This window comes from Chiloscyllium plagiosum, chromosome 22 (assembly GCF_004010195.1).
Source record: "Chiloscyllium plagiosum isolate BGI_BamShark_2017 chromosome 22, ASM401019v2, whole genome shotgun sequence".
Taxonomy (NCBI): Eukaryota; Metazoa; Chordata; class Chondrichthyes; order Orectolobiformes; family Hemiscylliidae; genus Chiloscyllium; species Chiloscyllium plagiosum.
The window spans coordinates 28,571,509-28,597,651 of NC_057731.1; the positions used below are offsets into that span (position 1 = coordinate 28,571,509).

The following is a 26,143-nucleotide window of genomic DNA, read 5'->3' on the forward strand; positions in this document are numbered from 1 at the left end:
GACACCTTGCAAAATGTCCATATTACAGAAGAGGAAGTGCTGGATGTCTTGAAACGCATGAAGGTTGATAAATCCCCAGGACCTGATCAGGTGTACCCTAGAACTCTGTGGGAAGCTAGAGAAGTGATTGCTGGGCCTCTTGCTGAGATATTTGTATCATCGATAGTCACAGGTGAGATGTCTGAAGACTGGAGGTTGGCTAACGTGATGCCACTGTTTAAGAAGGGTGGTAAGGACAAGCCAGGGAACTATAGACCAGTGAGCCTGACGTCGGTGGTGGGCAAGTTGTTGGAGGGAATCCTGAGGGACAGGATGTACGTGTATTTGGAAAGGCAAGGACTGATTAGGGACAGTCCTATGTGCATGGGAAATCATGTCTCATAAACTTGATTGAGTTGTTTGAGGAACTAACAAAGAGGATTGATGAGGGCAGAGCGGTAGATCTATATGGATTTCAGTAAGGCGTTCGACAAGGTTCCCCATGGGAGATTGATTATCAAGGTTAGATCTCACGGAATACAGGGAGAACTAGCCATTGATTTGGATGCGAGCATAAGAGTACAGTTAGTAAGTTTACAGATGATACCAAAATTGGAGGTGTAGTGGACAGCGAAGAAGTTACCTCAGATTACAACAGGATCTGGACCAGATGGGCCAATGGGCAGAGAAGTGGCAGATGAAGTTTAATTCAGATAAATGCGGGTGCTGCATTTTGGGGAAGCAAATCTTACCAGGACATATACACTTAATGGTGAAGTCCTAGGGAGCGTTGCTGAACAAAGAGACCTTGGAGTGCAGGTTCATAGCTCCTTGAAAGTGGAGTCGCAGGTAGATAGGATAGTGAAGAAGGTGTTTGGTATGCTTTCCTTTATTGGTCAGAGTATTGAGTACAGGAGTTGGGAGGTCATGTTGCAGCTGTACAGGATATTGGTGAAATATTGCGTGCAATTCTGGTCTCCTTCCTATCAGAAAGCTGTTGTGAAACTTGAAAGGGTTCAGAAAAAATTTACAAGTATGTTGCCAGGGGTGGAGGATTTGAGCTATGGGGAGAGGCTGAACAGGCTGGGGCTGTTTTCCCTGGAGCGTCGGAGGCTGAGGAGTGACATTATAGAGGCTTACAAAATTATGAGGGCATGGATAGGGTAAATAGACAAAGTCTTTTCCCTGGGGTTGGGGAGTCCAGAACTAGAGGGCATAAGTTTAGGGTGAGAGGGGAAAGATTTAAAAGAGACCTAAGGGGCAACTTTTTCACACAGAGGGTGATACGTGTATGGAATGAGCTACCAGAGGAAGTGGTGGAGGCTGGTACAATTGCAACATTTTAAGAAGCATTTGGATGGTTATATGAATATGAAGGGTTTGGAGGGATATGGGCTAGGTGCTGGCAGGTGGGACTAGATTGGGTTGGGATATCTGGTCGGCATGGACAGGTTGGACCGAAGGGTCTGTTTCCATGCTGTACATCTCTATGACTCTATGTTGAATTTATGCCAAAGCAGGTCCTCTTTTATTTAAGCTGCTTAATTTCAATTGTTGAGTTTTTGCAGTCATCTTAATGTTTAAAAAAATGACAGGGTTAAGAGATATTAGACGAATGCAAGTAGCTATTGTTTTCACGTCTCCATTACATCAATAAATCCCCTCCTTTTTTCTTGGAGTATTAAAATGCAAGACTAGACGTTAAACAGAATCTTTCTTGAAAGATGACCAGCAAATGAAATATGTTGTATGCTTCTTTTATAAACCAAATTCTTCTTTCATTCTTGACAGCATGTATACAGATAAATTAGAAAGAATTCAGAAATGTGACCTTTGGAGAGCAACAACCCTCAGTAATAGCAAAAAAAATGCAAAGTATGTCAAACGCCTGCTCGGCTACAAAAAAAACCTCAATCTCAATATGATTAAAATCTCACTTTATAAATAACCCAGAAGTAGCATTACCCTGTGGTCTCATTTATATTTAAAGGTGTTCAGAGACTGCAGGTGATTATTAGTGTTCGACATGCACATTCTGGGCCTGAAACACATTTGGCAAAAAACAGTCAATGGCCTTGTGATGGAGTACAAAAGGAAAACATCCAAGAAACTGGGAGGATGGAGACATGAGGAGAGAACTGACAAATTGGGATGCTTTAACCTCAAAAGGCAGCAAAAGAAAGGGGATATTCCAGAGGCATTTATGCAGATACTAAGTCAGATTCTGAACGATTCATTGTCACTTGCATTTTACAGTGAGTAATACAGTAAATGCTTCAACTTCAAACTGTCAATACTATTCCAAGCCAAATCACAACCTTGATGTAAAAGGATACAAGTCTAAATTGGCAATGTAAGTTCAAGACTAATGTCAGGAAGTTCTTGCATTAAGAATAAACAATACTCATTGTCCATGACAGCCTCCTGCTGTAAAAGCAAAATCTTTCAGTTATTCAAAAGGCAGTTAGATAATTGTGGTTTCGGATAAACTGTAGGTTGTACATAAAACTGAAATTGTATCAATTGGCCTTCCTTACATACGCTTACCTCCATAACATTTGTGATGTAAAAATACAAGTCCGAATGAAGTTTTAAAAAGCCCTATGACAGACATGGATCATTGCCAAATGCAAAAGAAAACGTCTGATCTTTCCTACATCTGCCATTCCATAGAGTTGGAGTGCAAGAATGTCGTGAATCTTTAAAAATCTACAACATGATTAGATTGAAATGGATACTAAGTAAATTTCTCTTTGCCTACAGTTTTTTTTAAATGCATCTATGACTTTTAATAGAGAGTCTCCTTTACTGTAAGATGTAGTCTAAGCTTTTTGGAATACACCTATTTTCTTTCCTACCTTTCATAAAGTTCTCCACCCATTGCCTTAACTGTGCTATGATTTCTGTGGCATTTAAATCTACAGATCTACAGATGTGCAGTCATTTTCATTAAACCCTTTAAAGGGTCTTCTGAAGGGTAGGATTGTAAATTCACTAACCTGTACTTCCCTGTCCTGACCTGGACAGCCTTCATACCACACTGCTGGGCTCCACCTACATCATTCACAATATCATCTCCAATCATGATGACCTGTCAAGAAAGAATGAGGTATTTGATGTCAGATTAGATTATTTTGATGTGTTTGCATTTCTCAGAATATTTGATGTAAACTGTCACCAAGATGAATTAGCTGACATTGAACACTGTCATTGAACCAGGGGATATTGTAATGCAGTATAATGACATGTGGAAATGGCAGGTTGCAAAAGGTGGACAGTCAATGTACAGCCATCAAGTCACTAAGTTGTTATCATTAGCTTTTTCAAAAATAAACTAAAATCATACTATTATGAAGCTGGGTCCGCACAAGTAAAGCAAAGAGAAAAATATGAATTCTGAAAAAAAAATTACAAAGTGAACTAATTGGAATTTTAAAATAAATCAACTACATAGTATTAGAAAATATTAAATATATTTAGCAAAATGCTGAACTGCTGTGAATATTTAGCGCACTAGAGTTCCACAGTAGACAAAGTAGAGACACAGCTGGCTGAAGGGGTCTGACATCTTCTGAATCTCATATGTCCAAGGGTCAGGTGCAAGTTGACAAGTGTTATACGTATATGGGGAACTTTCCCTGCAATTAGACAAAGGAAGGAATTGAGTATGATGAAAGTAGATGGAAGTCAGTGGTGATGCAGGAGTGAGAGACCACAAGAAACGCATCTGGATGGGTAAATGAATTGGAAGGATTTAGAGGTATATGGGCCACGTGCTGGCAAAGGGACTAGATTAGATTAGGATATCTAGTCAGCATGCACGAGTTGGACCGAAGGGTCTGTTTCTGTACATCTCTATGATTCTATGACTCAGACCATAAAATGTAGAAGCAGGCCATTTAGCCCATCAAGTTTGCTTCCACCATTGAATGAGATCGTGACTGACCTGACCAACCTCATCTCCACTTTCCTGCCTTTGTCCCTTAGCCCTTGATTCCCTTACTGAATAAAAATCAGTCCATCTCAACCTTGAACGTACTAATGACCCAGCCTTAACAGCTCTGGGTGGCAAAGAATTCCACAGATTCAGAAGCCTGAGAAGAAATTCCTCCTCATCTGTCTTGGAAGTGCTGACTCCTTATTGTGAGATTATGTCTTCTGCTTCTATCCTGCCCCACAAAAGAAAACTGCTTTTCTGCATCTACCCTGTCAAATCCTCTAAGAATCTTGCGTGCTTCAATACAGAGGTGGTGAGATGTCCCGAGCGATTAAGTAGGAAATGCAGAGCTCAGGATGGGTGAATAGTTTGAGGAGGATGAGGATGAGGGGAGAGCTGTTAAGTGGGTACAACGTGTGCAATAGTGAGAAACGGGGTCCATTTGCCTTTGTGAGAGACATATGCAGTGGCTGATTTAGAGAGAATAGTGGCTCTAAGAGTGTCACATAGCAGACAGATGATGGTGGCACTTATGTTTACAGAATGCAGATCATTGACCATTCTCCCAGCATTGCTGTGTGTTCTTTAATGCCAGCAACACTGCATTGATCTGAGCGGTTATCCTAGTCCAGGTGCCTTGAACCTGCTGCTGTGATTTTCTGCAGTGATCAGCAGGACACGGCACTGCTTTCTGCTCCATCACCCTGTCTATAGTAGCTCTACGTCTCTGCCCACACTGGGGTGGTGTCTTCAGAGATCATTCTGGAGCATTACAGTGTGAGGGTCAGTTTCTGACTTACAATGCCTGAAATGGTGCTTGCCCAGCCTATAAATATGGCACCAGTAGCATGAGCACTGGAAGGTGCAGGCAAGCACTTCTACCTTTACTGTTGTACAAACACATGAGAAAGATGCCCAACGTACAGGGAATGAGATGAAGAACAGAGGACTGTGTAAGAAAAGTTGCTGAGAGCAATGATGGAATCTCACTTGTAAAAGTACGAACTGCAAACGGGAAAATTCAAACCAGTTTCTTTAATTAGTGAAAAACACAATTAGGAGTTTATTATTATGGCATTCTGAGTAGATCGAGGTGAAGAAAGAATCATCAGTTTCCAATCAGAGAGGTTTGATTTCAATATCAAATATTAAAATATTAATGAAATAAAGAGGTGAGTGTGTGGTGCTGGAAAAGCAATGCAGGTCAGGCAGCATCAGCCCATTCCTGATGAAGGGTTTTTGCCTGAAACATCAATTCTCCTGCTCCTCAGATGCTGTCTGATGTGCTGTGCTTTTCATAATTGAACTGAATACGTTAAATTATGGTGTACCTCTCCTGCAATACATCTTTGTATAGGGATAGGATTAAAGATATATTTATATTAAAACTTGTTGGACAAAGTTGGTGCAAACAAACAGAACTGTCTGGTTTCAATGCTGGGCTCTAATACTTTGTGCATCCATATGCTTGTGAAAAAACATTTTTTTAAAACAGCACTTGTTAAGAATCTAACTCTACTTTTTCTAGCATGTAAAGGCAAAAGTACTAAGCAAGATATAATTTAAACAGAATGAATTCAAAACACAAAAGTTCTTATTCCAAAAGAAATATCATGAACATAATCATCAACAGTGCAAAAAAAAATGAACATGGGAGAATAAAATTATATTAAAAGCATTCCAAAAAAATGATTCAGGATAATCCCTGAAAGTGAAAGATGTTATGCACATTGCACACTGAATCATTTCCTTGGTAGCTAGAAGTTTACATTTTCAAAAGCTACAGAAGTGCCATCCTCCAGGTTTAACCAAATCGCTGCTGCACATCTCAAAAGACACATCTTTTAAATAATTGCACTGAATATTTCTGATTGTCTGATAAGGTAGACAGGGCTTTGGTTTAACGTTTTATCTGAAATGAAGTTAGAAATCCTTTCCCTAACTGTGTCAACAGAAGAAGATAACAGTTTGATGGGAGTCTGGATTCTCATTGACTCCAGACTCACAACAATGTGGTTGATTTTTAACTGGGATGGGCAACAAATTCTGGGCCAGCTGGTGACACCCTCATTCCACAAATGAATTTTTAAAAAACCAAAAGAACTGCAGATGCTGGAAATCTGAACAAAAACGCAAATTGCTGGACAATCTCAGCAGGTCTGACAGCATCTGTGGAGAGAAAGCAGAGTTAACCGCCGAGGAGAGATTAGGAAGAACTACACACAAAGGGTGTTCAAGGTTTTGAACACCCTTTCACAAATGGCAGCTGATGCTAGATAAATTGTTAGTTTTAAAACGGAGATAGAAAAATTTTATTAACCAAAGGTATTAAGAATAATGGGCCAAAGGCAGATTATATGGAGTTAGGCCACAAATCACCACAATGATCTATATAGGTACTGCTTGCCCTTTGAAGAACAAAAACTTTTCAGTCAATGAATGATGTCACCCAACTCTGATCTGTTGAAAGTGAGTACCAATTAAATCCTGCCTTGCTTGTGGCATCCAATGCTGCAGCACTATCTTATGCTGAAGGTGATGTTTCTCCTGCTCACTCTCCTCTTCTTCCTCCTCAGGACATTGCTGCCACTCTCCCTGCTCTCTATAGTTCATCATGCTCCATCTCTACCTGCCCCAGTTGTGACGAGCAAAGTGTGCAAGGGATTTGTGAGTTTAAGTTCCAAATGAAGCAGCAACAATTAAAAAGGGAAGGTAAGGCATACAGGTAAAGCAAAGAGTGTCCAAGCTGGCGCAAAGTGAGTGAGCACTAAGAAAGCAAGGTAAAGATCTGAGAGTCACCCTGTTCTGATGCACGAGATGGGTGTCTGTCCCTGTATGAAAAGTGGCTTGACAAAAGAATTGCAATGCAAGGTTTCAGGGAGCTCCAAAATGCATTGATGAAATGCTGGCATTGTACATTTGTCATAATGATGTGGTAAAGCTGCTTTCTTGATACCAAAATCTGAGTTGGAGGTTGCAAACAGTCTATTGCCCACGAAGCATGCCTGAGAATGCGGAGGAAAACTGGCCAATATGAATATTCAGAGAAGATGCTTGCAAGCTGCATCCTCCTAGTAACTGCTCTGAATTCCAAGCTAAAAACTGACGCCATTTAATTTCTCTCTACTGCCTGGGTAAGTAGCAACCTGCATATAAATGAAGTGAGATTAGGTAATAATGAGATGCTAATAGCTGTGGTATAGATGCTAATACAGCGAGGAACACAGACCCTGCAGTCCAATTCATTCAGGCTGATCAGATATCCTAAATTAATCCCGTCCCCTTTGCCAGCACTTGGCCCATATCCCTCTAAGCCCTTCCTATTCATATACCCATCCAGATGCCTTTTAAATCCTGTGATTGTACCAGCCTCCAACACCTCCCCTGGCAGCTCATTCTACCCACGCACCATCTTCTGCGTAAGGTGGCCCGTCAAGCCCCTTTTAAATCTTTCCCTCTCACCTTAAATCTATGCCCCCTAGTTTTGGAGTTCCCCGTACCAGGGAAAAGACATTGCCTATTTACCCTATTCATTCCCCTCATGATTTCATAAACCTCGATAAGGTCACTCCTCAGCCTCCGAAACTCAAAGGAAAATAGCCTCAGCCACTCAGCCTCTCCCAGTAGCTAAACCCCCTCAATACCACCAACATCCTTGTAAATCTTTTCTAAACTCTTTCAAGTTTAACAGAACTGAATGCAGTATTTCAAAAGTGGCTTAACCAACGCCCTGTACAGAGTGTATTGCTGGAAAAGCACAGCAGGTCAGGCAGTATCCAAGGAGCAGGAAAATCGACGTTTCGGGCCGGAGCCTCATCAGGAATGAGGCCTTCATCAGAAACATCGATTTTCCTGTTCCTCGGATGCTGCCTGACTTGCTGTGCTTTTCCAGCAATACACTCTCAACTCTGATCTCCAGCATGTGCAGACTTCATTGTCTCCCAATGTCCTGTGCAGCTGCAACATGACCTCCCAACTCCTACACTCAATCCACTTTCAAGGGGCAGATGATCCCTCTGCACCTCTAGGTCTCTTTGTTCAGCAACTCTCCCAGAGCCCTACCATGAACTGTATAAGTCCTGCCCTGGTTTGCCTTACCAAAACGCAACATCTCACATTTATCTAAAATGAACTTCATCTGTTACTCCTTGGCCTCTTGGCTCATCTGATGTAAGTAAATAGAGCCTGTGCCACTTGGGGTTAGTTAGCTCAGTTGGCTGGATGACTGATTTACTATGCACATGATGCCAGCAGCATGGGTTCAATTCCCATGCCAGCTGAAGTTACCATGAAGTTCCTTCCTTCTCAAACTCTTCCTTCACTTGAAGCATGGGTGACCTTCAGGTTAAACCATCACCAGTCATCTCTTTCTAATGAGTGATTAGGTCTGTGATTCTCTGGGACTATGGTGACTTAACTTCCTCATCCAGCTATTGAAACCTTCAGGAGTAAATCAGACTTTCCTTTCCAGTCATATTTTCATTCTCATTGTATTCTCCCCACTTCCTCACCATTACCTGCATCATTCAGACGCTGGAAAAATTTTGCCCTGTGTTTTAAATTGATGACCTATTGTCAACGTCAGTCAGTCCAACATTAATCATCTGTCACACCTAATCAAAATAAGCAAATGACTTGTTTTCTTTTTTAAAGAGCTCTGTGAGCAAGTGCATTATGTAATTCCTACAACAGCCTTTTTAATAATGCCTGGATGATCTTTGAATTGATGGAAATCATTAATAGCTAATAATAATCCAAATATATTTATTGACTACTTCTCAGACAGTTAGAATCTTAAGTCCAATTAAATCATAAACACGAGGGAATCAATTTGAAGTGTTTTGTTAATATATTCTGTATATCATTATTATGGTTTAAAGAATCGTAATCGAGCTAAACCTTTTGTTATGCAAGTGAGGACTTATTTTAAGTGTTTTAGACACAAGACGTCATGAAGAGTGTTACTATGTAATTTTCCATAAATTTGCATTTCCTTTGTCCAAAGCAAGAAAATTGCAGAATTGATTAGATAATGCTTTTTATTTTTAGAACTGTTACTTGCTTACGAATGGTGTAAATTTAGTAATTTTCAATGAAATTTTAACCAAGGAGACACTTTGTGAAAAGAGCCCTGTACTAATTTCATTTTCAAAACCAAATTGTAGAATAATCAACAGCATTTCACTCTGAAGTGGAACAGCATCTATTTTGCATTCACTCATTATACACGATCTGCAGACAGCTTTAATAAAAGAAAGCTTGAATAAAAGGCACTTATTCATTACACTTTCAATACTTGGAAAATTTTGAAAGCTTAATTTTAAATGGAACACCTTGTTAATAGATCATGTTGCTGGAGTAAATGCTATTGTGAAAAGCAGTCAGAAAGGGCATTAGAATAGTACATAGCCACTCAACCAACCAATCCAATGGTTAGGGGGAATACCAATGTGTGTTTTGTCCTCAGTTAGCTGATCTAACTGTAGTGTTTTTCAGAGCAGGGGCAAGGAGGCACTGGGCCTCAGCATTTCTGAAGAATGTAAGGAATTGATCAAAGAGTCACCATTCACTACCAACCACTGATCAGGATTCCAGTCTTAAAATCATTTTTCTTTTTAATAAACACAGGGATCACTCAATTGGGATGGTTAAAAACAATTCAGTACTCAAATCTGAAGAATTTATAGAGTTACCAGAAAGTCAACACTAGGAATTAACTGAAGTATGTTTGTATAGTAGCCATTTGGGAGCTGCAATCTTTTAGGAGAAAGGTTAATGATGAAAAACCAAAACAAAACAGCGAAAATGGCATTAAGTAATTGCTTTTTATTAAATTATGGGATGTGGGCTGGCTGGGCCATCATCCCTAGTTGCCCTTGGGAAGGTCATAGTAAGCTGCTCTCTTGAACTGCTGCAATCCACATACTGTAGATGCACACACAATGCCATTCACAGCAGTTGTCCTTTCCTATACATGTAATATAATCTATGTAGGTTATTCTTGCCTTTATAAATTCATTTTGGCAAGGTTTTTCACCAAAATCAGCTAAATGCATTATTCTGAATAAAACTTCCACTTGTTCCAAATGGTCCTCCCACATGTCACAGTATACCAATACAACAAGGCATACGGCATAATTAGGGACACTATCTAACATTTGATTCATCAGTGTCTGAAAAGTTGTTGGAGTATTTTTGGCCTGCAAGGCATCACCAGGTTTTGGAAAAGATCAGCTGGGATGACAAAGGCAAATAACTCTTTAGTTTTCGATGCTAAAACAAAATTCATCAGTGTCCATTTCACATATCCATTTTGGTAAGAAGTCTGGCAACTGCCAAAACTATCAATGCAATTTTCCAAGCGACAAACCTTTGTTGCTGCTTGATTTTTCTATAGTTGATACAAAATCTGATTCACCAATCAGGCTTAAGCATTAAAACTATTGGGAAATTCTGTTGCTTTGCCTTGGTTCAATTAGACTGCTTTACAACATGTGTTGGATTTCTGCTTTCACTAGGCCTGTTTCTCTTCCCTAAATGGTAAAGAAACTATTTTATAGGAGAAATCTCCTAATTCCACATAATGTATGGTTAAAATTGTACATCCTAGTTTATCCCGACAGACTTCTTTAATTTTGATGCATAACCTTGTTAGTGTTTTCATTCTTCTGCCTTTAAACATAAAAGCATGGTGTCTAACCAGCCTAACAGTTCAGCATTAAGTAACTAGATAGTCGGCGATTCAATTGGGAATGGTCTAGTTCTCCTTCTGCCTCATCTCTATTTGCCCCATCTATATCCCACTGTCCTTACTATCTGAATGATCCATACTCACTGGGTGCAGTGTTTCAACATTTTAGTGCAGATTCTTTTTCCATCAATCTGAGGTGTCACTTAGATACTAAAGAACAACCTCAGTTATCTGAACATCGATAATCCAAATTTCGGATTATCCAAACAAGGTCTCAAGGTCCTGATGCTTGGGTAAACTGTGTTATCCGAACATTCGATGAACCAAACAAAATACTCCCCACCCATGTTGTTCGGATAATCGAGATTGCCCTGGGGTTAACCATTTCTTTTGATTGGATTATTTATATATTCCTGAAGAAGGGCTCATGCCCAAAATGTCGATTCTCCTGCTCCTTGGATGCTGCCAGACCTGCTGTGCTTTTCCAGCAACACATTTTCAGCTCATTTCTTTTGATCGTCCTGTATGTTTTCAGAGGTTCACCTTATAAAGGAGGTAATATTAACACCTCAATCCAGTTGAAATGTTTGAGACTTGGCATGTTTCACAGCCACTGTTTCACAGTTGTTTCTGATGGCTCGAGGTGATCTTGAGCAACTTTGCATGTCTCTGTGAGCCAATTCACAGATGTCATATAACATGGATGACTCACCCTTCAGTCCTAAAAGCTTTACTTTCCAGGGTCTCCCTACCTCATGGCTAAAACTTAATTTAAAAGAACTAAAACCAGTCAACTCATTAGATGAATCCAGCATGGCAAACAAAAGAAATTCCAGTCCTTTGCTCCAATTTTGATGATATCCATGATGTATGTCCTTATTATCACTTTTGGGGTTTCATAGTATCTTTCATAAACTCCTGGTATACATGGGTGGAATGCTGAAAACTGTAACTGTGTCATACACAGACTACTCATAACTGCCTTAAAAATTTGAGACATAAATTTGGAATCTTGATTCAACTGGATCTCCATCAGCAACTCATATCGAATGAAGAATTTGATTAATCCCTCTACCACTATGATAGAAGTGATTGCTCTTAAGAGTATGGCCTCTGGAAATCAAGTACCCACATCCATGATAGCATGGATACACTGGTGTCCTGTTTTTGCTTTCAGTAAAAGTTCTATGTAACACATTAATATCCAGCTAAATGGTCTCTCAAAACTGATATGGCAATTAAATATGCTGGCTTGTTTGTATGTTGCACTTTTCGACAGTCTGTTGTGTATGGCATATTTTACAAAACTGTACGACATTCTATAAAGACCTGACCAAGTAAAAATATTGATCTACATGTGTTTAGATCTTCTAGATCAAACATGCCCTTCCAAGGGAATTTCATGTGCTTTCCTTAAAATTTCTTCCTGTTATTTGAGTGGTACAGTACCTGGTGAATCACTGTCGACTCTTCATCTGTGCATCTGAGAGAAGGTCTCCGTTTCCCCATCAAAATCCCATTTTTATGTAGCAATATTTCAGAACTCCCTTGACTTCAACTTCAGTTTGAGATGATTGGACTACTTAACTTTGGATCAACTTTCTGAGCCTCACTCAGAGAAAACATATTGAACACTTCCTTTGATTATCCAAATCAACGAAAATTGCAGGCAAACAAACATCTGGATAGTTTGTAGTGTTTATATTTGGTTTCCCAGCTGTAGTCAGAGCTACATCGTGGTATTTGAAACCCATAGTCTTTTCTCTCCACTGATTTGTGTACTTCTCAAATTCCAGTAATCTGCATGAAGGTGTTTTTTGTGATGTCAGAAATGCTTAGGCCATCAGACATCATTCCCACTCCCAGCACTTTCCTCTCTGACCTGAGGAAGAGATCTTGGGGCATCCCCAACTGTCCCTCTCATCACTGACTATTGCCTTCTTTCATCTTTCTACCTGGTATCTTTTTTAGGTTAGTGGCGAAGGAAAATGTTTATACCAGGCTGTAACTGGAGACAACTCAGCTGCCCTTCTTGGCGCTGCAACCTTCTGGCTTTTTATGTGAGTTCTTACCAAAAGAGTGGACTTTTATATTCATTCAAGAGAATTACTTCCCTAAGGGTTTCACATATAGTTTCTACCTTTAATGCCCACACACAACAGTCAGAGGTATTTGGCTATACCCTTCCCAAGCTGAGCATTCTGAAATTTCCAGTTGTAAGCCCGAAGGTCCAATTCATATGCACTGAGAATAATCTTTTCTTTTAAAAGAAATCACTTTATAATCTATAGAAGCCACTTCAGAAAGCAAGGTATAAACTTCATAAATTAGGCCCATCAAACCTGCTTTGCCAAAGTGATGATCAGTTTCCTTTTAACCACCTTATCTGCTTAGCTTTTTTTTTTAAACAGTAGAAATGAAAAACACAGCATCCCTTTCATCAAATTTTGGAGGGATTTGCAGAAATTTAAACACGGAGTTGTGCTTTTGATTCAGACATTCCTTGGCAGGATGTTCCCTGAAGTCAGATGCTTGTTTTTTAAATTACAGCTTTTTCAGCTAATATTCTCCCCTTTCTCTCTTTTGCTCTTGTCTGAATTGCTTTCCTATTCTTTCTCTTTCCTCTCAAGGCTCTCTCTGAGGTATACTTTTCTTTTCCTTTAACTCCCGTTGAAGTGTTCTTTAGTTCTTTTTCCCCAAATGTAAGTTTTTTTAATATCCATTTCTTTTTCTTTTTCAAGCTTCTTCATTGAATTCAACTTGTCACTAACACAATTGACTCACCACCTGGTTTGTGTTGCTGTTCTTCCAACTAGAAAAATTGAGCTATTATCTTAAAAATATCAGCTTTCCTAACTCCTCCTTTTAACTCAATCCATAACTTCCCAGCCAATTCAATTAGCCTAGCCATGGTTATTTACAACTCAAAAGAAAAATCATGATAACTGCCAAAACTAACAACATACAAGAAATCATGTACAATTCCTTTGGTACATCTCCAGTTATTAGCACCACATTGCCAAGTAAATGATGTCCTCATTGAGTATCCCTCATTGTCAGCGCCCACTTTTATGTTACAAAGCTGCAGTAGTGCACTATTACTCTTGATCACTACTCCCTGGATTGCAACACAAAATAAAAATAATGTTCCCACATATCAAGTTTGCCAATTAAATATCTCGTCTACATCAGGTTTTAAACAACAGGTATCTTTATAAACACAGTTATAGGTTTATTATCCAAGGAAAACTTTCTCAGTAACCATGCAATAATTGGTTAACATACACAAGTCAGTAATATATAGAAGCATAAAGCTTACTCTTTAAATATATGCAAGACACACAGACACACTTCTGGGAAAGAGAAGATAAATGAATTCTCTGTACAGTTTAGTTTTCTGACATAAAAATATTAAGCCAATGGGTTATTCTTGAAGCCAAATGGATAAACTGCAATATCTTCTGGAGTCTGTTACTCTGATGTTCTAGCACATTGTAGTTAAGTCACGAATAATGCCTGGTTGCCTCTGAAGTCTTACAGATATCGCTTGCTCAGCAAATACAATCTTGAGATGTTCTTCCAACTACTCTTTCTAGGGAATAGACCGGTTTTACCCTGAATTGATGTGGAGAGTTTTTTTTCTTTTTATAACTGGGAGAGATAAGCTGGACAGATTGCTCAAAGCAAGCTTTCTTCTAACTCAGCTGGTTGTCAGCATGCTTTCCTCCAACTAAGTTAATTCTTAGGCTATCCTCCAAGTGAACTAAATTAAACAAGAACCCCTCCAAACCACTCAGTATGAGAAACAACCCCAAAAGGGTACAACTGGAAGCAATAGTCTTGTGGTATTATTGTTCAACTATTCAAGCAGGGAGCCAGACAATGTTCTTGGGAATCCGTTTCGAATGCTGCCGTGGCAGATGGTGGAATCTTCCCTTGTTAACACCGGCTGAGCCAGTTGCACCCATATATTATGAATGAATTTTTTTTAAAAAGTTAAGGAAATCTTGCCTAAACAAATTCCAAGGTCCACAGCAGTCAATGACCTTGGTCAAAGAAATGTCCACAAAACTTGAATTGAATTCCTTTTTACATTATTTTTGACAACGCAAGTCCTTGGTATTATATATAAAGCAGGAGAAAGTGAGGTCTGCAGATGCTGGAGATCAAAGTTGAAACTTTATTGCTGGAACAGCACAGCAGGTCAGGCAGCATCCAGGGAACAGGAGATTCGACGTTTCGGGCACAGGCCCTTCTTCTGAAGAAGGGCCTGTGCCCGAAACGTCGAATCTCCTGTTCCCTGGATGCTGCCTGACCTGCTGTGCTGTTCCAGAATAAAGTTTCAACTTATATATAAAGCACCTTTGAGTTCAGGCACTAATTACGACCCATTCTGCTGTTGTACATTTTCCAATTCCTTCCGTCAATGCTCACATTTCAATAAAAAAAAGAGAAAATATTTGTGGAACATCAATGCAAACAGCTCGTAGCAAATGCAGAAAGTTCACAAGAAGGGAGGCATTCTTGTTGGGCAGGATTTCAATTGGATGCTCCTGATCTCCTACCATAACTTGGGGAGAAACTACAGTGATGTAGCAGAAATAGTCATGGATGCTGTTTGCCTTGCATGCCAAATATCTGTAAATATCTGTTCTAATGATACTCGTAATTGTTCTTTGCCTTAAAGTAGTTTTCATTCAACGGACTGAAGTGGGACTAAGGTGGTCAGTTAACTAGACATTCAGACTGGTTTCCCCTCTTTACCAATGTTGTCATTAACTTACGAACAGTGGCAGTAGTACTCTAATCAATAAAGTTAGGTTTTCTTTCATCCCATGCATCAAACCAAGGAAGGACAGATACATGCAGATGCTGCGCAAAATACAGTTGCACGTGAGCAGTGGTGCTTGCAGAAACAGACAGTGGCAGACGCAGACAAAAATTGGGTTCTGGCCTCAGGGGAGTTCAGTGATTTACTATCAGTGAAGGGTAATAATCACTAAAGGCACTGCAATTATTCCCAAATCATTCAGGATTTAAAAAATCATTGGTGAGAAGATGGAGGTCGAAAGGTCTTATGTCAGGGGAAATAAAAAGCTCTGGTCATCAAAAGTAAGGTATAAAATACTTTTTTAGGCTGACAAGGTAGGGAGGAATATCTAAGAGGATGAACATCCATGACAGATAGTGTGACCAGCCTACAATAAAAGTAGTAAATTGGAAAAGTAAATAGCAGCTTCTTTATTAGTAGGAAAATAAAACTGTTCACTTTAGGGTTAAGAATTTCGCATTCTGAGGCTGGTAGTCTGGCTGTCAGGATTAAGTTAACCATTGAGATTAAATTTAGGCACATAGAAATGCGCAGCAAATGCATGAAGTTCAGTAAAATAGACTGATAAATCCTCTTGCCTGTTTCATGTTTTGGGAATTTACACATTTGCCAAGTGCAAAGAATCTCCCATTTAATAATTCTTAAATAAATTCCTTTGAATTAAATATTGCCAACAGATAAAAGATAACCGATACTTTGACTACAACTGGTTCATCCTACAAAGGAATAAATCTGCTGAATTAACCCATACTTTTCTTATCTAGGTTACCAGCAATGGCGAGTTATAACAGTTCATTAAGAACTCCGAAAAATTTACATCTCATGCCCAATGTAGCCATGAGCAAATTAATACAGCTTTTTGTACTCATAAAAGAGCACCCCAAACTCCTTGTCACTGATTAAACATTTGGCTTATTCAATGTCTTGATGTCTCCTGAGGGATTTCCAACCACTTCAAAACATATCTCATATAATGCTGGGCATTAAATAATAATCCCTACACTTGATTTGCTGTTCTGATATGCAGATAAGTATGAATTACTCACAGTAATGGTCCTGCTTCACCAGTATACTCAAACATTACATGTCAAACTGAATTCACAAGTACAAACATTACAGCATTCCTTTTAGTCTGTAAGACAAATCACTAATAGAAGTACTAATGCTTGATAATGTTTAAGTTGGTAACAGACCTCCTGTTATTCATTCCATTTTTACAAAGATATTCATTTACAATCCTGATAAACAGCTTAATACTAAGAGTGATCAAAATACAGCCATGTAACCTAATGAACTAAAATCAAGCAAATTCTTTCCATTAAGCCTTCTTATAAAGAAGAATTGTTTGCCTCTCCTCAGGCCTTTCCATCTAAAAAGACTGGGTAATCAGCCAGCCTGCAATTAGATGTCAGTCAATGTCTCAGTTCACATGGGAAAAGTATGTTTGACCTCAAAATACTGACTAGCACCTGTGAATATTTTATAAACCCATCTAATTTATGCCACCAACAATTTAGTCTCAATTATCAAGTTAAGAGTTGTAGAATATGAGCACCAAATTGAAGTAAAAAATCTAGAATTTCATTTAGCAACAAAATTTGATTTTTTCAATTGCCATAGCCTACTAAAAATTATTGCATAACATTTATATTGAGAAACAAACTATTCATTGCAACAGGCACATGTCCTACTTTCTACATCCACAATATACTTGTCTAAAACATTATTTCCTTTTATGTATATCTAGTTTCCCTTTAAATATATTCATGCTGTTTGCTTCAATCACTTCTTGTGGAAGTGAATTCCATATTTTAACAATTCTTTAAGAAAATAGGTTTATTTTGATTTTCTATTTGATTTATCAATTAATACTTTTTATTTATCACCTGTAATTCTGGTATCACCTCCTCATCTATCCATCAAACTCTTTAAAAACATCAAGTCAACTCAAAATCTTTCCTTTACCAGAGAAAAACAGGTCTATGTCTAATCAATACAGCCTGATGGGTATAACCTCTCAGTTTCACTATTGTTTTAGTCAATCTAAATCTAGTGGGCCTGTCCATCAGTAGTATAGTAATTTGGAATGACTCATAGTTTTTCTTCCATCCAGTGGGAAAATTACATGTTCTACATTGTATAAACAGCATAACTCTGAAAACACAAGTCTCCCGAGCCCACTTCTGCTCACTTTATGGCATAGTGGTGTGCCATCTTTAGAGTGGTATAATGATTAGATTCCCTACAGTATGAAAACAGGCCCTTCGGCCCAACAAGTCCACACTGACCCTCCGAAGAGTAATCCATCCAGACCCATTCCCTTACCCTACATTTACCCCTGACTAATGCACCTAACATTATGGGCAATTTAGCATGGTCAATTCACTTAACCAGCACGTCTTTGGATTGTGGGAGGAAACCAGAGCACCCGGAGGAAGCCCATGCAGACACAGGGAGAATATGCAAACTCCACACAGACAGTCGCCCGAGGTGGGACGCGAACCCAGGTCCCTGGCGCTGTGAGGCAGCAGTGCTAACCACTGAGCCACCGTGCATCCCACTAAAAACTTATTTCCTCTTATGTTTATGGTGAACTATCATTAATATAGTTAACGATGTGTCACCTTTAGCCTATTATACTCGTGTCACACAATAGCTTGCTTGAAAATATATGAAAATTACTGCTAAATAGGCTAAACAGCAATTTGTTATAATAGGAGTGCTATAAGGGAGTGGAATCACTCACGAAATGTCAAAATGAGCTACTTTCACTCAAAGCATTTCAAACTATAATCATACTAATAAGCATGCTTTTGACTCAATTTCAAAGAGCCAGTTTAAATTATTGTAGATTTGCAGTGAATAAATTAGTCTGATACAATGGAGGCCTTTCTCACTTACCACTCACTGACAAGATCTAGCATTTCCAGGTTTAGAACATATGGAAAAGACAAAGTTTCTCTGGTAACAAAGAATAACATTTTAGGGTTGAGACCTCTCAGACCTCAGGCAAAAGTAACTTTAACTGTAATCAGTACTTTCTCAAAACCAGATGTGGTTCACGATGACCTTGTGCATTTTCATCATCCTATAGATTAAGTGCATCCACAACTTAATTTAACGAGCTCACTCCATTCATTTAAGGTCATTCCCTGGTGTCCCTTTGTCAATATTACATTATTCACCAACAGTAATTTTCAGACTACTTACTTTGAAATGTAATCATGCAATTAAAGTGTGGCAAGTTTTTACTTTCTTAATGCTCCTATGAACAAAATAAGGCTGCAGACATACACTGAAATCAGGGAATGAGAACCTGAACAAAAGAATAGAAATCACTAAATAAAAACACATAAAATTTATTGAAAAACAACAGGTTTAATTGAAACATACCACTAGTTTTACAGTGCACCAGTGAATTTGTACAAGTAGTACATGATCACTATCCCCATCTTATTTACAATTTACACTCAATAACAAACATATGAATTCTTAACAAATAGGGCAGACAGAAAAGTTTTAATCCAGATTGAGCAGAAATTCCTTGTTCTTTGTTGAACATAACTGGACAGCAGAAGTTCTGGTTTGCTAAGAAATTAAAAAGCTATTATGATTTTAAATTCTTAAGAAAGAAACTAAACTTGGGCCATTAATAAATATAACTTATAGGAAAAGTAAATAAGAACAAACTAGGTTTAGTGCAAGTTTTACTGTTTGTATTTCATTATATCCCTTATATTAAGTTCATCACAAAATTATAGATGTGAGGACCATTTCCCCACAGTATTTAACAACCTAATGCATGCTGTCTTCAATATCTGAGATTATCTTCTACACACTCACTCCTAGCATGAAGAAGTGCTTCCTCATATCAATTCTAAACTCACTTTTTCCATCAATTTGTACTCATTTGTTGACCTTAAACTTTAAATAGCGCTTTTGACTAACAGTTAGTATCATATGAGTGATCTGTCTTCATTTATCACTTTTATATTTTTCAAATTTGATCTCATACCTTAGACCTCAGACTGAGTCCTTGCCCACCCCAGTGCTTGGAGTTTTCTCCAAATAAAGAAAATGCTCTTCTTTATTCCTCTGTTCAAATGCAACTCACTAATAACAATTCTCTTCCATTTGTGATGCATAAGGACTGATGGTTTTCACCTGTTAAATTTTCTGTTTGTAAAATTGAGAAAGGTGGCACCACTCCTTGTAAAGGAAGCTGTGAAAGGTTTTCAGAATATGGATTAAAAATGCAGATTTTTTTTTAGCACTTTGGACGCAAAATCAATGCGTCATTTCCTGTCCCATCCACCCCCAACAAACTACTTATAGTATTTCAGAACAGGCTTGATAAAATTAGCATTAATCAGGCCAATACCGAATGGTCAGACAAAGAAAGGGGAGGAAATGGAATCTAACACTAGCTGCCAATTGGTTGGGAGAAATACTCAGTTTACTTCACTTAGAACTATCAGAACAAAGAACATTAAAATGAGTATGAGTTATGTTCAAACTCAGATCCTAGGAATTATAAAAAGACCAATTCTACTATTAGCAAAACACTTACTACATTGTGAACTTGCACAATTATGTTGGCAGGGACTATTTTAAGATGGTCAATGTAGGATATAACATTGATGCAACAAGTGATATTACATTGACACTACAGAGTCTCTCTCTTATTGAATATCTCAAGATTCAAGACTATCAGAGGGGTTATGGTGGGGAGACACATGACCTGAACTCTGTTTTATTTTTAGATCACAACATTAGTGAAAACCTGATAGAGGGTCAGCTACTATTCTGTTAGACACACGTGACAGATACCCCAGGTAGAAAGAATAGTAATTTATATCCTCACTTATTTAAAGGAATCACTTAATTTGCAGAATACAAAACACTTGCAAGTACATATGAAGTTTTGCAAAGAAAAAGCAATTTTAAAAAGCGCTTTTTAAAGTTAGTAATGGGAGGAGCACAACATGCTAGTGTTGTTCTGAGCTTCAGTTCTTGGCTCCTTTAAAAGGAGTGAACTGGATACAGAACTGGCTTGAAGATAGAAGGTAGTGGTGGAGGGTTGCTTTTCAGACTGGAGGCCTGTGACCAGATGTGTGCCACATCAGCTGGTCCACTGCTTTTCATCATTTATGTAAATGACTTCCATGTGAACAAAGGGAGGTATGGTATATTTGCAGATGACATCAAAATTGGAGGGGTAGTGGAGAGCGAAGAAGGTTACCTCAGAGTACAACGGGATCTTGATCAAATGGGCCAATTGGCCAAGGAGTGGTAGATGGAATTTAATTAGATAAATGTGAGGTGCTGCATTTTGTGCTGCATTCTGGAAAGGCAAATCTGGGCAGGACTAATAAACTTAATGGTAAGGCCTTAGGGAGTGTTGCTGAGCAAAGAGACCTCGGAGTGCAGGTTCATAACTCCTTGAAAGTGGAGTCGCAGGTAGACAGGATAATGAAGAAAGCATTTGGTACATTTGCCTTCATTGGTCAGTGTGTTGAGTATAGGAATTGGGAGGCCATAGTGTGGCTGTACAGACATTGATTAGACCATTTTGGAATTCTGTGTGCAATTCAGGTCTCCCTGCTACAAGAAGGATGCTGTGAAACTTGAAAGAGTTCAGAAAAGATTTACAAGGATGCTTCCAGAGAAGGAGAGTTTAAGCTAAAGGGAGAGGTTGAATAGGCTGGGGCTATTTTCCCTGGATTGTCAGAGGCTGAGGGATGGCCTTATTGAAGGTTACAAAATCATGAGGGGCATAGATAGGGTAAATAGTCAAGGTCTTTTTCCTGGGGGGGGGGGTCCAAATCTAGAGGGCTTAAGGTGGTGGGGGTGGGGGATTTAAAAGGGACCTAAACTTTTTCACACCGAGGATGGTGTATATATGGAATGAGCTGCCAGAGAAAGTGGTGAAGGCTGGTACAATTACAACATATAAAAGGCATCTGGATGGGTATATGAACAGGAAGGGTTTAGAGGGATATGGACCAAATCCTGGCAAATGGGACTTAATTTATTTAGGATATCTGGTCGGCATGGATGAGTAGGACCGAAGGATCTGTTTCTGTGCTGTACACCTCTCAGACTATGAGTAAAGACCAGGTTTAATGTCAAGCTCTCAGAGAAAAGACTGTGTGCAACAGGACTGCCTTGATAACACAATACTCAGTTAATACTTATTCAAAAACAAGCAATCGCAGAAATCATCGATCACAACAGTATTGATCAAAGCAGCTTTAAGCACAAAATATTTCATATTTATGAAACTAAGAAAAAACTATTTATTCTATTATTAAAAGGATATTTGAAGGAAACAGAAATAGATTAAGTTTTAAGAGAATGCACTGGAATCAATGTTGTAGTTCTGATGAGCTATTACAGACCTACACTTACAAACAGGACTTAGTGAGGGTACATCAGCATCAGATTAATGCTGAGATCGCAACAGCTCTACTCACAATCAAATACGGTTGATAAAACAAAAAGAGTATTTGCTGCTTTGAATCATTTATTTATCTAGTTTCTTGTTCTGATTCTGCTGGTTTATCCACCCCACCATTCCCCCCTCTGAGGATTAGGATATTCAACAACCTTTCAACTATCGCTGTGTAGGTGTAGGTTACTTCATTATACAAATATCAGAAAAGGAAAAATGAAAATATTAAAAGTAAATTTTATGTTTTGAAATAAAGAGTTGCACCTTATGGTGTCACACCGCTGGCGCCATATTTAAAATCCAACTGAACACCATTTTAGACAATGCAGGCCAGGACCTGGCCCTCAAATTTGGTCCTTGTACTATCAGGACTGAGAGCATGGCCTAGAGGAAAGGACAGCTCACTCCCTGCTTCATGGACAGGGGCCTGGAGATGTTCCTGAATGGGGAGGGGGAGAGGAGGACAGACCTTTATCCTGCCATCAGTCACACGATACAATGCCACCAAACTCACCAAATTGCAGCCTGGGACAGGACCCTGTCTCTGGTGAAGCAGGATGCCAAACAGTGCAGGGAGCAGGTCAATAATCTTCTTGGCTCTAAAAGGGCTAGTGCAATCATCTTCTCTATGTTGCCTCTCACTCGAATAGCAACAACTCACTCTAACACTGTCACTGCACACACCTCTCACAAAGGCTTATTGACTGCAAGACTCACTATTTCATGCATTCTGTCTACTCAATGGCTGTCACCTACCTCACCTCCCTTAACTATTTACCCTTCCTGCCCTCTGCACTTTTTACACACTCACCCGCTAAGGTTTGCTCCCCTTTCACTTTCACACATGGGCCATTTGCAGTGTGTTTATTGCACTTTATGCTGAGTGTATGAAGTCATTGATGCATAGTGCCAGACAGTGACATGTTCACTCTTTGGTAGTGCTTCCCACTGTGACAACTGACCTGGCTTTCTCTCTGCGCTAAATGGCATTGCAAAGCAAAGACTGGTAGCCTCAAATGGAGCACCAAAAACTCCTGTGTGCAAAAAAAAACCCAAGGTGGCCCACATAGAAGCCAGAGGCCTGTATGTCAAAGTCTGAGAACATTTACTGAGAAAATACTGTGAAGTAGATAGAGGCTAGCAATCTCCAAATAAGTGCAAAGTGACTGGGTGCTGAGAAACCAAGCTAAGAGCCATGAGATGCATCCTAGACATACAGGTTGCAAAAAGCAACCTGGCAGAAAAAGCAAGTGTTGGGGAACCCTGAGCTCTGTAGTGACATGAAAAATGTGTTGCTGGAAAAGCACAGCAGGTCAGGTGACCTGCAACACATTTTTCAGCTCTGATCTCCAGCATCTGCAGTCCTCACTTTCTCCTCTGTAGTGACATGTCGAAGGTCTGAAGTGGTGTGTGAGTTGATCCAAGAGCAGGCACGATGATGTGATGAGCCACTGATTCTGATCGATGTGGACCAAATGTCAGGGAAGGTAGTGAAACAAACACAGACGCTGGGAAACTCAGCAGGTCTGGCAGCATCTGCAGAGAGAGAAACAGAGTTGGCATTTTGATTCCAATATGACACTTCTTCAGAACACTGTCCTCAAAGGAGGAGAGAGGCCCTGGAGCATGCAGGGGCATTGTTATGAAGAAGTAATTGGATGAAGACTCAGACAAGTGTTATCATGGCTGCAGCTAGCAGGTACCCACTCAAATTCATGTGTCAGGAAATTTGCACTATTTAGTTTCTCAGGGAAGGAGAGGAGAGTCGGAAGTGATGTTGGGGCTTTAATGAGGTATAAATGAATGGAAGTCAGACAGTTGCTGCTCAATACTGGGTTTCTTATATCTCCATTTAAAGCTTGAGAGGAAAATAGCAAAAATATTTCTTGTCATTAAGATCCTGATTTATTTCATTTGCTCCATATTTTCCCATCTTTCTCACCATTATTCATACCATGGCTGGCAGGGAAATCCCCACCCATTATTATTAATAAAGCCTTCAGAAATAATAATTGTTGGAACTGTCTTAACATGGTATCACAGTAGGAGAGGTTTTCAGTTTGGAAGGAGGCCATTCAACCCTGTTGGGGTTGTTGGGTCTGTGATGGATGACAAAGTAACCTGATCGCACTTTACAGAGGTTCCAAATGATCTTGCTTTAAATTCACTGCCGGTCAACCAGGTTTACACCAGCATCCATTGGCAAGAACCAGTGCTCTGAGGTCACACAGCTTGCAAACCTCATTCTCACCCATAGATTAGTGAGCCCTGGGATGTTCGTATACTCCCAGTTTTGTCATATTAAAAAAAAACTTTCAACTCTCATAACCTACTGTTAAAATACACAGACACTTGCAAAACCCACACCATTGGAAAACTGAAGATAAAGCAGTCAGGCATCTCCACTCAATAACGGTGCATTATGTCCAGTCAATGGGGTGCTTCAGGTAGCAATTGGGATATATAACAACTAATGGTGGACTGAAGAAGCAGAAATATTTGTGTTCAAACACTGAATGCTGCAAATAGCTCAAGTAACAACATATTATGAAATGTGGTTTCCAAAGAGTGAGGCTGGGTTTGACTTTCACTTTTAATAATAGGAGTTTATTTGCTCCCGATCTGCTTTTAATTGGGAAGTAGCTTGGCATTAAGTCAGGGAACCAATGGAAAATCTGGTGTGAACCTCTGCATTTGAACTCACTGCCAATAATTCATACTGTAACAGTCATCTTCACAAAGAAGACACTGTCATGACTATAACAAGGGCAGCCAAATAGACCTCAGAATATGAGTTCCCTAATTGGGGCTGTTAATCTGACCCAATCAGGGGGCCCTGGCAGACAGACATAAACAGGAGTGCCAGACATCCTGTTCACTCAGAGCTGATTTTGAGGAAGCTGGACTCACATCAAGTACTATGCACTTGTAAACAAATAGTGTCTTGGTGATGGGATACAGGCCACATCCAGTCACTTTCCACCAGAAATATTAACTAGACAGTTAAACATTAAAAATATTTAAATAGGCATGGACTTTATGTTTGGTTGAAAACTGAAGGAATCACTGATTTCTGCCCACAACTGGCATATCACCCTCAAAACACATCTTCTCTTTCACTTCCAGCATTCCCCAGAGATTTGGATACCCAGTTTGACTCCTCAGTCACTCACAGCACTCTCTCCCCTTCCTGAGACATCCCTCTGCGTTTTCATCTTCATTCTTCTCACTATTCAAAGCCCTCAACACTCTTACCAGGTGTAACAGTGATTTACTAGTTCATCTTTCAGTTTAGATGATTGTATTCATTTCTCGCATTGTGATCTCCACTACACACAGGAAACCAAATGCAGATTGTGTTACTGCTTTGCAGAAAATGGCTGCTCAGTTTGAAAGTGTGGACCCAAGCTTTTAATCATGTGTCATTTAAATTCTCCCTTTACTTGCACTCTACTTCCTGTTTTCCGCCTCCTGCAATATTTAAATGAAAGTCAATCCGTGCTAAAGGAACAACACCTCATCTTTCAACTGGAAACCCAAAGCCTGACGGACTCAACAGAGTTCAACAATTTATAGTGTAACCTCAGATCAAATCAGTTTGCTTTTGATGTTTTTTTTTCATTTTTCTCTCTTTGTTTCCTTTTTTTTCACACTTGGATGGTTCATTATTCAGGATCCTGCCATCCAGACTGCCTCTGAACAGATCTTTATCATTTCCACTGCTCTACCTTTGGCATTATACCATGCTTCTTTTTGTTGTTTAATCTCTCCTGCCTTCCACCCTGTCACAGAGCTTCTTTTGCCACCCTCTTGCCCTTTCACTTTCTTAACATATCCAATGGTTCCCGTTCTGAAGGTAGGGTCATAATCCTGAAACAGTGGCTCAAGCAGTATGGTTTCCAGATATTCGTGGACTGGTTATTTAACTTATGTCAAAACTCCAGAAGAAATGCTGACACATTATATCCAAGAGAATTCACTGGGAAATTTGAACTTCTGATTCCCCGACACTCTCTGACTCTGAGATAGAGTTGCAAACTTCAGATTGTTCCAGCTTACTTAAACCCAGTCAAAGTAAAGTCCAACAGAAAGGTAGGCAGTGTATCAATGACTATTGTTTACAACTTTGCCAAAATATCCAGACATCTGGCGACTCAGAATACAGATGTGAGAGGATCAAAGAGATCCATTCACAAGGCAAATGGATCCACTGAAATCAAAGGAAAGGAGATCATCAAAGACTGCAATAGT

At 39.3% G+C, this 26,143-nt stretch overlaps 1 protein-coding gene across 3 annotated transcripts in view; it reads right to left on the reverse strand.

Annotated features, from left to right (window-relative positions):
- Positions 1–26,143, reverse strand: part of LOC122561158 (phospholysine phosphohistidine inorganic pyrophosphate phosphatase) — a 194,819-nt gene that overhangs the window by 72,731 nt on the left and 95,945 nt on the right. For all 3 annotated transcript variants that reach the window (XM_043712654.1, XM_043712652.1, XM_043712653.1), the window contains one exon: positions 2,979–3,070. In XM_043712654.1, the coding sequence (XP_043568589.1) occupies positions 2,979–3,070 (92 nt within the window). The remainder of the gene's footprint in view (positions 1–2,978; positions 3,071–26,143) is intronic.